A 13,707-nucleotide genomic window follows, 5' to 3' on the forward strand; every position below is an offset into this window, starting at 1 on the left:
TAGTAACATTAGAATAAATCGTTTCTACGCATACACCATACAGACACTACTGCAAAGCAAACCAGATTTAGGTCTTAAAATATGTCATTATCTGAGGCACAATTTCAAGGAAAAGATTAACAGACAAAAGAAATTTTAAAGTAGCAGGCAAAGAAATATAGTCTTAAGTTAAGGGACATTGGCAATAACCTGGTAAAGTTCTTAGTTATAATATCATACAAATGCTTGGTGTGGGTTCATAAGATGTAAATCACCAGAGAAACATCCAACTAAATGTTTTCCCAGAATAGCTAGGGTTAGTTTATATGTCAATGGGATTTCAAGGGACCCTATAGATAAGGTCCTAAAATTTAAAAGCAATGTATATTCTGAAATCCTAAACTTAGCTGATAAGTCCACATTTTATTCTTTTTTCTGCAAGGTCCAAAACTTGATTGTGCAATCAAGCACAGTAATAATGTTACGTAGGCACATAAACCCAATTACTCATATGCAGGATTGGGCTCTGTATTGGCACTCTCACATACACCCAACTTTCCCCCCCTTTTTTCCCCCTTTTACAGATCAGTCTAAGCTAGGGAAATCCTACCAACTTCCGTGTTTTCAGTAAATTATCAGATTAAAGCACCACTTTCTTTCTGCAGAGCGTTATTTAAAGCTGTAGTGATGCTGCTATAGGAACGCATGAGAAGTCTGAAAATGGCCTTACATGCAAATCGAGAAAATAACCTGACTGGAACCTCTTGTAATAGAGCCCTTGGCTTTTAAATTGTAGGAGGTTCTTTTTTTTTTTAAACCTCCCAGCATTGACGTTTTAAATACTGACCTTTTATACCTGTGTCTTCCGAAAATAAAGGAGAAATATAAATTGAATACTAAATCGTGCATCAAAATGAGCTAAAATCCGGGACTTCTTTTTAATTCAGGGCTTCACCCTTTGTGAGTTATTGGTCATTTCTCCAACTAAGAAATAAATATTATTATAACATTGCCTTGCTGAGTTGTTCAGCTCTTCCGATCTCAAGGTCACATTTTGGGGCCCTCTCTATCACTTCTCCTCCCTAGCTGTTGTTGCTGAACATAAGCGATATCTTTACCTTTAGTTAGTACATTTGGATGTTTTGGGTGTCCAGAGCCTCACACAATGGGGTATTGAGCTTGCCTTTCAATACAGATCATAAATATTGCCCACTCTGATGAAACAAATAGTCATTAGGGGTTGCCTTGGTGTCTTTGGAAAAAGGACTGGCTGTTAGAAGTTGATTGATAGCACCCTTCTACTAGTCAGTGTCCCAAGTGCTTCAGAAGTGCACACATTATATGCAGTTTTGTTAAATCATAGAGATGGCTCTCCCAGTTCAGCTGAGAAGGGCAGTGACTAGTCATTCTTTTGCAAGCATTGTTTAAACAGTCTTTAGTCAGGACAGAACAGGCACCACAGTAAGCAAGGGGGTCTCCATATTTTATCTGATTATTTTTTAAGTCACAGCAAGAGGACAGTTTTTCAGTCTGATGAACTGCCAGGGCTCTTGTACAGTAGCTAGGGATGGAGAGACATTAAAAAGAAAGCTTCAAGCTTCTCCCTTCCCCCAGCACAAGTCCTGTGCGTTCTGCATGGCAGGGACCCACTCAAGAATGAAAAATTGATTCCTCTTCGTGATCGAGCTCTTAGTGAATTACTTTGTGAGATGCAAAGGCCTGACACATGACCCACTGTGGCCCTGGGTGCAGGGGTAAAAAGTCAATTCCTTTTGTTAAATAAGAACCTTAGCTGCCTGACTAACCCATAAGCCTGTACAAACTGGTATGTTGATTTCTCCATCCACCTGTGGATTGCTTTCTCTGAAGCATAATCCTGCAGAAACATTTTTATCAGATTGTCACTTTCCCTCCTTGAGACATGACCAAAATACAACTGCTTCTCTGCTGATTCTGTCAGAAAAGCATCAATTGTAGCCCCAGCTTTTGAAGCATTCTCTCATTGATCTTCCCTTCCTTCAAGAACATGTGGAGAAGTTGCTAATAGCATTATATCTCAAAAGACTTCAGATGACACCAGTTCTGACATTTGTAAAGCAACTGACACACATTCATGGGGCTGATATTTTCAAATCCCAATAATTGTGTGACTTACTGTATTCTCCTCCTACAACAGACCTTTGTTATAGCAACCAGAATCATAGGAAATCTGTCCCAAGGTACTCTCACAATGAGGGGTTTTGCTGAAACTGAATAAACACATTACGGCACTCTTTACAGCCTGCATCAATAAGAAAGATGCAACCAATTGGAATTAAACAGATGAGCAAACAATTTCGTTAAGCGAATAATTTGATTTAGTCAATGACTTTCTTTTTTTTCTATTCACAAATTGTGAGAGATCAAATGTCTACTGAATTCATGTATGAGTTATTTGACAAATAACTGTGTCTGGATTGATTCTAAACAGTTTTCTGTGAATATTCAAAATTCAAGTTTTGACTGGACACATACTACAGAACACATGGAACATTTGTTTCTTGACTGCTTGATCACTGTTAATAGTCATGTTCATTCATTCAAAATTTTCCACAACTCCAATCATTATAATTAAGTCTCCTACATTATAAAATCAACAATGAGAGTGCTAATTTTATCCCATCTAATTCTCCAGAGCATTACATATAATTTGGAGGTAATTTTTTTAAAGGTTTGTTTGTACCACTTTACTTAGATTTGAAGGTTCACAGGGTAGCCTGCCAGGACTGTTTTATAGAGGGCCTTTTGGTCTTTATGTAAGGTGTTTGTACAGCACCTAACATGATGGGATCCTGGTCAATGACTGGGCCCCTTCGTTGTTACATCGATACAAATAAATAAGAACCACGTTTGATCTTATCTGTTTTTTGTGGTGCATCAAGGTTTCAGAAATGCAATGTATGTATGTGGCTCATGCACCTTCAAAGGGTGCCATGCAATTCAATTCTGCCATGCAAAGACCTGCCCTTTGGAAACAGTCCTTTGGTTACTTAGCTATGAGATGAGAAAGCACTGGCTAAATGATCTGAATACCTTTAATATAGGAGAATTTAAATTAATTTTAGGCAACTCCCCACTCTTCTCTACCTTTTAGATACCATACTTTTACTTCTTCCTCCTTTCATGTTATGGACTAAGGGAGCATCAAATACTGATACTATCCAGTTATTCTGTTGCTTTGACTCACGTCTAGCCCTGAAAGGATTGGACACTGTTTCATCACCATTGTTCAGCATGAGAGGAGAAGCTGTGGGGAGAAAAGCTTCCCTTTTGGTTTTAAATAGGATCTCTCTCTTCCTGACTCCTAAAATTCTCTTAAGAGGGGAGGGAATATTTTAAAATGTCTTTCAGCACCAAAAGAACAGTCTTTGTAGGACTACAGTAGTTTAGAAGGCGTCTGATCAGTGGCAAATATCTTTTCAACTGTTGTTCCACTTCCTTTTCATATACTAAAAGTATATCACCCATGCTGTCCTATTCTATATTTATAACACACTGAGCCACACGATGACATCACTTTGTAAACAGGCCTCTCTGGGGTCTCTGCACCAGTGCAGGGATGAATTTTTACCCTATTGGTATGTGTGGGTGTGTTGCTCTATTGTCTGACTTCACCTGAAAAGAACAGGTTTATTTATGGTTAACAGCTCCAATCCTATAATGTCATATGTTATACTAAGTGATTTATGGGGAGACTCTCATAGCTGAATATAAGGAAGTCTAACTTGTACCATTTTACACATCATCATTTGGCTCATAGTATTATACAAATATGAATAATTCTGATTTTGTTGTGTTCAAGCAATCAGACTTCCTGTTATATTTTTAAACAATGTCTTTTTATGAATCCTGTCAGAGAATGGCATTTGAACATACTTAGTTTGAGGGAGGTTTGGCCCTGTTATCTAACAGATACGAAATAGAGACTAATCTGGAGCGATGGCTGAGTTCTTACTGAGCAGTGCTGAGTGAACTCAACCTTGTAGGCTTTCATGAAAGCTGAGGGTCCTCAGCACCTTGAAAGTGTCTGGTGAACTATCCATAGCAAGTATACTGTGCTACACAGAAGGGCAGGCAATTGCATATGAGGAGAAAAAATAGTATTTGCATTCCTAATCTGTAATAACAATAATCCACCCTAATGCACACTCTGTATTGCATTGCATAACAGCAGGACGAAGGAGAGCAGCATCTTTTCAAAGCAGTCTGAAGAAAGCAATTACCTGAGAGTTTTGGGCACTCATCTTCCATCTACAGAATAAGAAAGTAATAAGAAATCTTTTGTGGTTTGCTGCACACCTTTGATCTGTATTTACCATGCAAACAAAAGGCAAAGCCATGGTTATACAGCAGATGAAATTGTTAAGTGAAGTTTTACATACAGAACAAATATCCCTATGATTTAGTAAATTCTTGAATTTAATTCAAACAAGTCCATAGTTTATGAATTGCAAATAACTCCCATAATTCTCATGCACTTATACAAATGGCTACATGATGTGAAGCCATTTGCCATATTTTAATTTGATGTACTCCTCACCCTTTTATATATAAAAATAGCAATTGTGGAACCAACCAAACTTTGATACTCCTGAATAAAGCCCATAGTTCTACAATATCTTCAGTTAATAAAAATGTGTAATTTTATTACCAAATATTATCATTTTTAAATACACAAAAGAAGAAAGCAAAGAGACACAGTAGCATGAGCATATAGCAGATGTGCAAAGAATCAATCGAAACACCAAGAGAAACTTTTGGAATCACATTTAAAAATATTTAGGAACTCTGTCAAGAACACGATATGTAAGATTCATGTACTTGGATCAAAATTTTTAAACTTTGGAGACTAAAGCCATAATTAAAAACCAAAATAAGTTGCCTGATTTTAATATTTGCTGATGTTCAGCAATATTGAAAATCAGGTTACTTATTTATTAACTGTACACACCCATGTTTGAAAAATTTATCCATATACAACTCTGTCCTTTACCTTGAATGGAAACACACACTCTCTCATTCTAGACTTGGTCTGGCATTTTCTTCTGAAAAGGTGTTTTAACAAAAATGGCTTTTCCATAGACATGAAACATTTTCAGAAACATGTATTTTCCAAAAACAAAACACCCCTCCCCACCAAACCACACCTCTAAAACGGTTTTAATTTGAGATGGTTGAAAACTGAAAAAAGGGTTTTATCAAGACAATATTCTTATTTGAGTTTTAGGTATTTTTGCCAAAAATCTGAAATACCTAGAAAATTTTTCATTTTCATTGAGAATATTCTACAGCATTTTCATGGATTTTGGGGTGGGGGTGGGGGTTGGAGAACAACCCTCCATTTGTGACCAGCTCTAATACACCCCCACACCTTTATTTGGCAGGTTCTACTGTCCAAAATTATTTAATACTGTACATTTTAATATCAATGTTAATAGCAATTTTCTAAAGTTATGTTGATACATAATTCTATCCTTGAGGATGCCTGGTTTTGCTATGTATTATAGAATTTTCCACAGTCTTATCTTATACTGTATCACCAGAAAACTTGGTTGTCTTTAGAGCTGAATTAACAAAACTTGTAACATTCTGTTCATATAGGTTTCATGATACAGATTCCGCAAGATCCAGTTAGAGGGATAAGAACCATATCAAATACTGCTGATTTGTTTGGACAGGGTACAGATCCTAAATTTCAAACCCACCACATATTCTTTGTTCACCCACAGATCATCAGGGCCACCAACTAGTCACTCTTATCCCGAGGCCTTCAGGGGAGACACCAGATCCTGTAAGGTCACTGGTCTTCAAGGCTGTTAAGGATCATCAGGAAGGCTGGAACTGACTGCTCCCAGAGAGGTAGATAAGTGAGGAATGGTTGGAAAGGGGAATTTCCAGGGCCTCGGAAGAAGGACATTTACTGAGACCTGCAGGGATGAGGATATTACAGAGATCATGTGAACTGTACCAGGTAAATTCTGCTTGGTGTTCATAGACCATGACTGATACTCATGGATTTTTCTAGAACTCCAAACCACTCTGAGAGTGGTTCTATTTTAAGTTCTAGACAAACCTTTTTGCCTATCCATGTGGCCAAATTATTTTGTCCTTGAAGAGAAGTTAAATCCAAGAAGTTAGCAGTCAGAGTGCCTGAGATGCTAGAATTCTCTCTCCCCATGTATATTTCTTAATTTTGTATTGTCATAATATATTGCAATGACTAGGTTCAAATAACTGACATACTGATGGAGTTCAGGATTAATTCTCTATTTCATTATTAACATGGGCATAAATGTTCCTCAAGGTACATTAATAAAGGAGTTTACAAAGCTTCGTTCAACTGACTTTCAGTTGCGTGACCAGAAGTCACGCAGCTCACTCATGAGAATCTATTTGAAACTTTACTTGTGAGGGATACAGATTCTGAACTCAGTCTGGTGTAGCTTAATGCAGTAAACAACCACTCCTGAGAATGCAGTTCCACTGCAAAAGAAATGGAGCCCTCTAGTAGTGTTGATATGACAGGACCTGCTATTGTTCTTTGGATTTCACCTCCAGCTTCCACTGCTCATGAAGATGAAACTTCTGTCTCAGCTGCCACGGAGATCAAAGTCTGACTCCTCACACACAAGAATATTCTGACAGAAGAGCAAGCAAAGCAGCACATTTTAAGGCAAACACTCTGCTCAAAATTCCGACTGCAGTACAAAAGCCTGTGGGAGTTCAGAACACATACTTCTCAGCCCACTGGACTATCTGAAACCATAGCTAAGGTAACACAGAAGTTAAACTGATTGTTAACTCTGAAAGTTTCCCACTGAACTAGACTACTGTCACAGGATGTTGGCCTCTGGATTTGACATAAATGCTAAAGCAAACACATCATGTTTGATTTTTCAGGGAAGATGACATGACAGTAATTATGCTACTGATATTTCTGTTATGTCCAATGACTACTTGGTACTTTTTTCCTTCATTGGATTGTTGTTGGTACAGTAGCGACAGCTGCTCATTGAGGACCAGATTGTCTAGCAAGAGTGTGCAGAGAGGAGAATGATGCAAGGAACTGTGCAAGGACCAGGGATAATCACTGTGTCCTTTGATCAACCATATCACTGGCTCCAGATACATCCAAGAGGTTTGTTCTTTATCTGCAGCTAATGAGAGCACCATTTGTGTTTCTTCTCCAAACCCTATCCTGAAGCCTGATTATGAAATGTTCTAAGTTACTGACTGGGAAAATGGCTCTTTGCTAGCTTCTCAGTAAGATTACTTGGGACAGGGAAATCTGATATAAGGTGGTTGTCACAGTTCAGGGCAACTGTACCTGTATTTCCCCCACAAGGGCACCGTTTCTCATGCTTCTGGCTCCCCAGCCATTGCCTCTCGGGCAGAGAAGGCATCTCTGTCCCTTCTGACCAGGGTATTTACAGGCTTCACAGTCCCCTGCCTATACTGTTATTTTCCAGCAAGGCAGACTACCTCAATGGTCTGCACTTTTCTTTCTCCTTGGAGACTATTAGCAGCATAATTGCCTCAGTTAAGCTATCACACAGCTACTTTCAAGCAAGCCTATTTTAAACAACACAAGAACCCATATGTATGCTAATAAACTAAACAGAGATCCCCTCAACTTCAAAATGGGCTCTGGCTGGTGAGCAGTTCTTCAAAACCGCACACAAGGGAGATCCTGTGGTTTCAAGTTAGCTTTTGCCCAGAACAAGAACCCAGTTTCATGGGGTCTGAGTAGGTCAAAGTTCTTCCAGTCCTTCCCTAAGGGTTGGGGCCCCCTATGGACCCGAGGTCCTGTCCATTTTCTGGATCAGAAAGAAGGCCCTGAGTCAGTTTACACTCAGGCTATTTAACCAAAAGTTTTTTCTTTGTCTGTTGGTCCCTGGAAAATCCAGTCTGAACCAATACAATTCTTCCCAGGTGGTGGTGCCTCTCGTGAGGCGCTACAACCTGACTGAATTTGTCTAAGAACACCCTTTCTGCCCATAGTTCCTGGAGGGCTGTGTCCCCCTCCCGCACGGAATTAATTGCAATCCCTGGCCCATAAGACGACATAAACCATTCATTTAACCCAATAGACTCCAAAGATAATGAACTTAATTCAATAAGGTTTGTCTAGGATATTGCTGAAAATTGCCGTCATTGTCACAGTAATAAATTAGCAAGGTCAATTGCACCAGGGAAGGGTTCTTCAGGGTTGGCTGGATGTTCAAAAGTTTTCAAGTGGGAGGTAGAGTTACTTTTTCCAATGGCAGGTTTCAGAGTAGCAGCCGTGTTAGTCTGTATCCGAAAAAGAAAAGGAGTACTTGTGGCACCTTAGAGACTAACAAATTTATTTGAGCATAAGCTTTCATGAGCTTGGTTTTCACAAGCTCAGTCAGAAGCGCTCCTAGAGCTTTCTGTGTCTCCCCTAAAGTATGTTCAAGGTTTCCTATAGCAGGAAGGCTCAGTGTGGGGATCCTACCCATTGCTATCTCACCTCTGAATAAATGTAATCTTTCCAGACCATAATTTTTGCAAAATTTACCAATGTAAGGCTTAGTCACACTTTCTCCTAAAAGCCAGTGAATCACACTGAATTGAACACAAGGCTGCTTTTATGAGGACATTGCTAGAGGTGTGTGAAATCCCTGTTAACTAAAGCCAGATGAAACTCATTACAAGCCCCACATTCAGGCCAGTCCCGTTCTTATGCAGTTAGGTCAGGGCCATCATCTTTCAAAGATGTTTCTGGTAACTCTGGAAAGGGAGGCAGATTTTTCTTCCAGGGAAATTTGCTAGGTTTTTCATGAGGTGAATCTTGAAGTCACTCATCAGAACACACACTGTGGGATGTCTAAGTCCTGGCCCAGAATAGGTAATCATGAAATTGGTTGTGGCCTACACTATCTGCTCAGGGCAGGCACCTGTGGGCATACACTCAATCCCATGAGGTCCAGCAGTAACCCCAATGTGATTATGGAGCCAGGTTTTCCATGCTTCTGACTACTTATTTTTATTTCTTTCAACAACTGAAAGAAACAAAGCATTTTTCTGGCAGTAGGGTTGGCTTTTGCAACTCTTTGACAAAATATTCTCCTTGGGTATATAACATTACATGCAAAATTAATCTGGCCGGAAAAGACAGCATCTGCCTCCTTTTGGTTTTCTTGGCTTGTACTGCCTCCTTCACTACCTACATCAAATGTTGTCTGTCCTTAAACTGCTTAAATTTAATTTTTGCCGAATCCAGCGTTAACAGAATTAAGGTATCAGTTGAAACTTTCCCCTTTGAGGGCCTAGCTAGGACTCCTTTCACTTAGACAGTTCTGCAGACACTGTACAAACTTGGCACACTTACCTGGATGTAGAAATACTTGAAAGAAACAGCTTTGTCAGCATGAGATGTCTGCTTATTCCTGACCCAACTAGCCAATAAATGACCTATTGCAATAAATGACCTATTGCATGTGGCTTTTTTTTAAAAAATGAACCCTTTACAAAGATGTTCTGTGGGAACTGTACAGAATGCTATAGGAACCATGTAAAAAATCCTTTTGATGGCCTCGGGCCTATAAGGAAAAAACATTCTTTGAAGAGATTTGTTTCTAAAGCAAAACAGAAAATGTCATCTTGTAATTTGAACTCATCCAGCATCTCTGGCAGGACACATGGAGCCTGGCACTAGCTGAGCACTGTGCATGACCTAGAGCAGAGGGCTAGATTAATGAAAGCTTACATAAACATTACTCAAAGGGAGATGATGGATGAATCTGAATTCCCACAGTGACTATGTTTTTTGGAGGGAGAAAGCTTAATAGCAATATCTGCACGTGTTTGAAAAGGGGCTCTGCTCTCTTAATGGCCCTCCCACTCTATCACACCTAATCGTCTCAATTTGTTGAGCCACCATCTCTAGTAATTGTAATTGGGATTTCAGAATTGTTTGCAAACTTGAAATATTTGGAAGCCACTCATCGGAAATCTTATTTAACATTTCTAATATAAAACATTGTTTCTCCTGGCCAGGCTCATTTGTATTAGCAATTTGCACACTTTCTATACTGACTAGTAATTTTGCCATCCACAATTGGCTGACTCTACATTTCATTTCAACTCATTAGTTCTTATCTCAATTTAGATGTTCCTACAGGTGTGAAAACCACTTATGGCACCCAACACTTTCACTTCAGAGAAGAGTATTTTGTTCAACTAACAAACAGCATAGACAGTAGTAGCTTCTCACAACTGACGAAACCCACTAGGGCCTAAACATCTCTGATTTCTGTACTGCATTCTTGGGATCAAGAAGGGTTTAAAGCCTTTCATACGGGCTTTGAATACTCATTTTGGAACTATTTTCTTATGTCCACGTGCCACTAATTGTGTTGCCTTTTCTGAAAACTATCATTTTTGTAACTCAAACCTCCATCTTTCAAAGGACCAGAGTAAAACGCCAGGTTAGCTGAGCATGTTGGGTTGTTTCAGTCACGCAGTATTCCAAAAAGAACATGTTGTAAAATGAGTTATGACTGAGGCAGCCAGCTTTAAAATTTGAAAAGAAGAATGTGGCTTTGAGTTTAATGTAGCCTTTAACTTCCCTTAGCAGAGCCAAATCTCCTGCCCATGGCAATATTTCCATTCTTTAGGTCTTGGCAACTTGAACTTTCACAGGAAATATTTGTTAGTCTTTGTAAATATACATTCCCGTGACCAAAACATTAATAATGGTTTATCAGTCTAACTGTAGAACTGGATATGATATTTCACAGTAAAAGATAAATCTTTCCTTGTACCTAATTTGTTCTTCCATGAAAATCTGTGTTCTCCGTGTCTTTGATTAACTCTTGATATGTGGCTAATTTATATACAAGACCAACATTTTCAATTCACTAGTGATTTTGGGTGCCCAACTTTAGATACCTTAAAAGGTATTTTCACAGGGTGGGGGCTGAACATTTCATGAAAATCCGGTCCCGTAAGAGTGTCTCAACTGGGGTTTGTGAGGTGAGTGTGAAGTGGATGGATACAGCGCTAGCCTTCTGATCTGCACTGGGGTAAATTACTACACAAGTTGCATTGGACTGGAGAATCATGTCCGATATACGGTAATTATTTGATTTTAGTTATGTATATTGGATCCCAAAATCTGAAACCAATACAAATATCTGAACACGTCAAAGCTCTGATTTAACACTATACCTTACTAAGCTGTTCTGGTGATCTTAACCTTGCACATTTTGAATGGAAGAGAGGGAGGGAAAAATTAAGGGATTTATATTATTATAGCAAATAAATGTTGTCACCAGTATTAAGGCCCCACTGTGCTAGGTCTTGAACAAACACAGTAGGAAGAGGTGGCTGGAAAATTTTTGATGAAATGTTCATAACTGGAAAATGCCAATTTGTTGAACCAAAACTATTTGCGGGTAAGAGCTGGTTTCAACTAATTTCCCTTTTTGAAAAAAAAATTGAAATGAAAGTTTCAAAAGAATCTTAGCGTAGCCAAATGGCCAATATGAAGCCACTATCATTAGAGAGTAATCCAGTACACACTTCTATGCTTGTAAAACTTTCTTTGTTTCAGTTTCTGGTAGCCCATTCAAGTACATTTCCTACCAGATCAACCACTGTCGAGAACCTGATAAGTACAGTCAGGTTCACGGAACAAAACCACTCCAACTGGTAAATACCTGGGGTTCCATACCCAGCTCTGCCATAGATTTCCTGTAAAATGCAGACTGCAGCACTTTCTTACTTCTCAGGGGTGTTGTATGGATCAGGTAGGCACTAATGATGAGAGATATAGATGGATGAAGATAGCATATGATCTAAAGCTTGGATGGGCTTGCTCACTTGAGCTCCCCAGTGGGGAAACAAATAGATGTAGGTCTCTTTCATTTATATTACTTACCTTAATCTATACAGATATCTATCAGAATGATTGTTAATGCCTCTGGATGTAATACTTATTGTATTAAGGCTGTTTAGCCTATGCAGTGCTACAGATAACTTACAGTAGTGGTGTATCTTTCTATACGAAACTGATAACTTACTTTTCTTTTTTAGTTCCTGTAGAGGAAGATGGGTTACTAATTTTAAAGTACTTCACAGTTAAATCATTCCTTTTGCATTAATCGCAGGGACTTCAAAGCTTCATCAAAATGCCACACGATTTGAGCTATAATGTACACAAAGTAATGGTTAAGGGAAAAAGAAAACTTCTAATACAATTATGGGAATACAAGCTAGTGTTGCTGTTAGTCTAAATATTGTTTAAGATCTGACAGTATGCCAAAGCCATCTGCTGTTACTGGAGTCTCCTAGTCTCCTTGTTTGAGCAGAACACCCAATATTAGTAATACAATTTTAATCAAGTGGTCTATATAAAATACAAGAATGATTTTAATTATACATGCCTCATGCTGATAATAATCCCCTTACATACATGCTACCATTAAATGATGTATAAGTCTTGTTTCATGAACGAACAGTAACAAGCATGAAAATATAGTTCAATGTATTCCCTGTATTATTAGCAAAAAGCATTATCTAGCTGCTCATGAGATACCGGATGTTGAAGTCAGCGGATTAACATCAGGTATGTCTAACAGGAGAATTCTGCTTTCACCTTGCTTTTGCTTGCATCTTGTTGTGTGAATGGTTTTTGTCCTGTAACTCAGTGAAATGTTCTCTTCTGCTTTCACATCTCTCGTACATGACAGCACCATCTGTTTATAAATACATCATCGGAATGACAGTGCTCTGATGATGTACTAATATAATACATCATCAAAGTGCCATCAGTGATGATCTAATGATGTATTAGAATGTTGTTTATCAAAACCCTGTTGCTCTGATGATGTATTGGTGCAATATATCATTGGAATGCCTTGCACTGGAGCACTCCACTGATATAATACTTTGGGGGGGAAACGGGTCCTGCTAAGGCAGGGTAACAGGATGGAAGAAGCGCTGAGAGAGAATTAAAAAGATGGAAGGAAGAAGGAAACAAATAAGCAAGCGCTTAGATGAAATAGGTTAAAGGCAATGAAAGGTGAAGCCTCAGAAGAGAGGAGAAGGGGAGGTGGGCTTGAGAAGACTGAACACATTATGAATGGGATAGAAAATAATGTTAAAAATGAATGTCTAGTGTTTAAAAAAAGATTTCGAGGCAGCTGACCTAGTGTATACACATAATCCCTTTTTCCAGAAGCCCCGATTCCTCCTTCTCTCCAACTCTTTCCTTCAGTTTAATTCCACTGGTAGGGCCAGAAAACAAACAAGTGGTCTGACTTTATCAAGTGGAATAACAACAATCTGCCGAGAAAGTCTGATAGGCTTCACAGAGCTGGACAGTTCATTGTTTGGAAGGCCTAGCTTGAAAGGTTTTATGTTATTTATTTATTTCACTCAGCCACGTGTTTCCAAGTTCTCTGCATTTTTGGAAACATGTTCACTTGGTTCAGTGGTATTAAATTAGAGGCTGGGTTTCTGCAAGGTCAAACAGGGATCATACATTTTGTATGGTATCCATTGTAGAGCTGAAGGAATACACGAGATACTGCAGCACTGTATTAATTTATCATTGCTCTATGGAATCTCAAAATAGAGTTGATACATTTCCCCCCCGTCCCCTCCACACCAAAGTTTGCTGACTCCTTTGATTTTCTATGCCAGGTGATGCAGACTGTACTG

At 38.8% G+C, this 13,707-nt stretch overlaps 1 protein-coding gene across 1 annotated transcript in view; it reads right to left on the minus strand.

Moving 5' to 3' along the window:
* Positions 1–980: 980 nt before the first annotated feature.
* The window catches only part of LOC311526881 (uncharacterized protein), a gene marked incomplete at both ends in the record, with an annotated part of 366,035 nt that continues 353,308 nt past the window's right edge, over positions 981–13,707 (minus strand). The window contains one exon of the mRNA XM_084640348.1: positions 981–1,019. Coding sequence (XP_084496474.1) covers positions 981–1,019 — 39 coding nt within the window. The remainder of the gene's footprint in view (positions 1,020–13,707) is intronic.

This window comes from Lepidochelys olivacea (genome assembly GCF_965140295.1).
Source record: "Lepidochelys olivacea isolate rLepOli2 genome assembly, chromosome: 10".
Lineage (NCBI taxonomy): Eukaryota > Metazoa > Chordata > Testudines > Cheloniidae > Lepidochelys > Lepidochelys olivacea.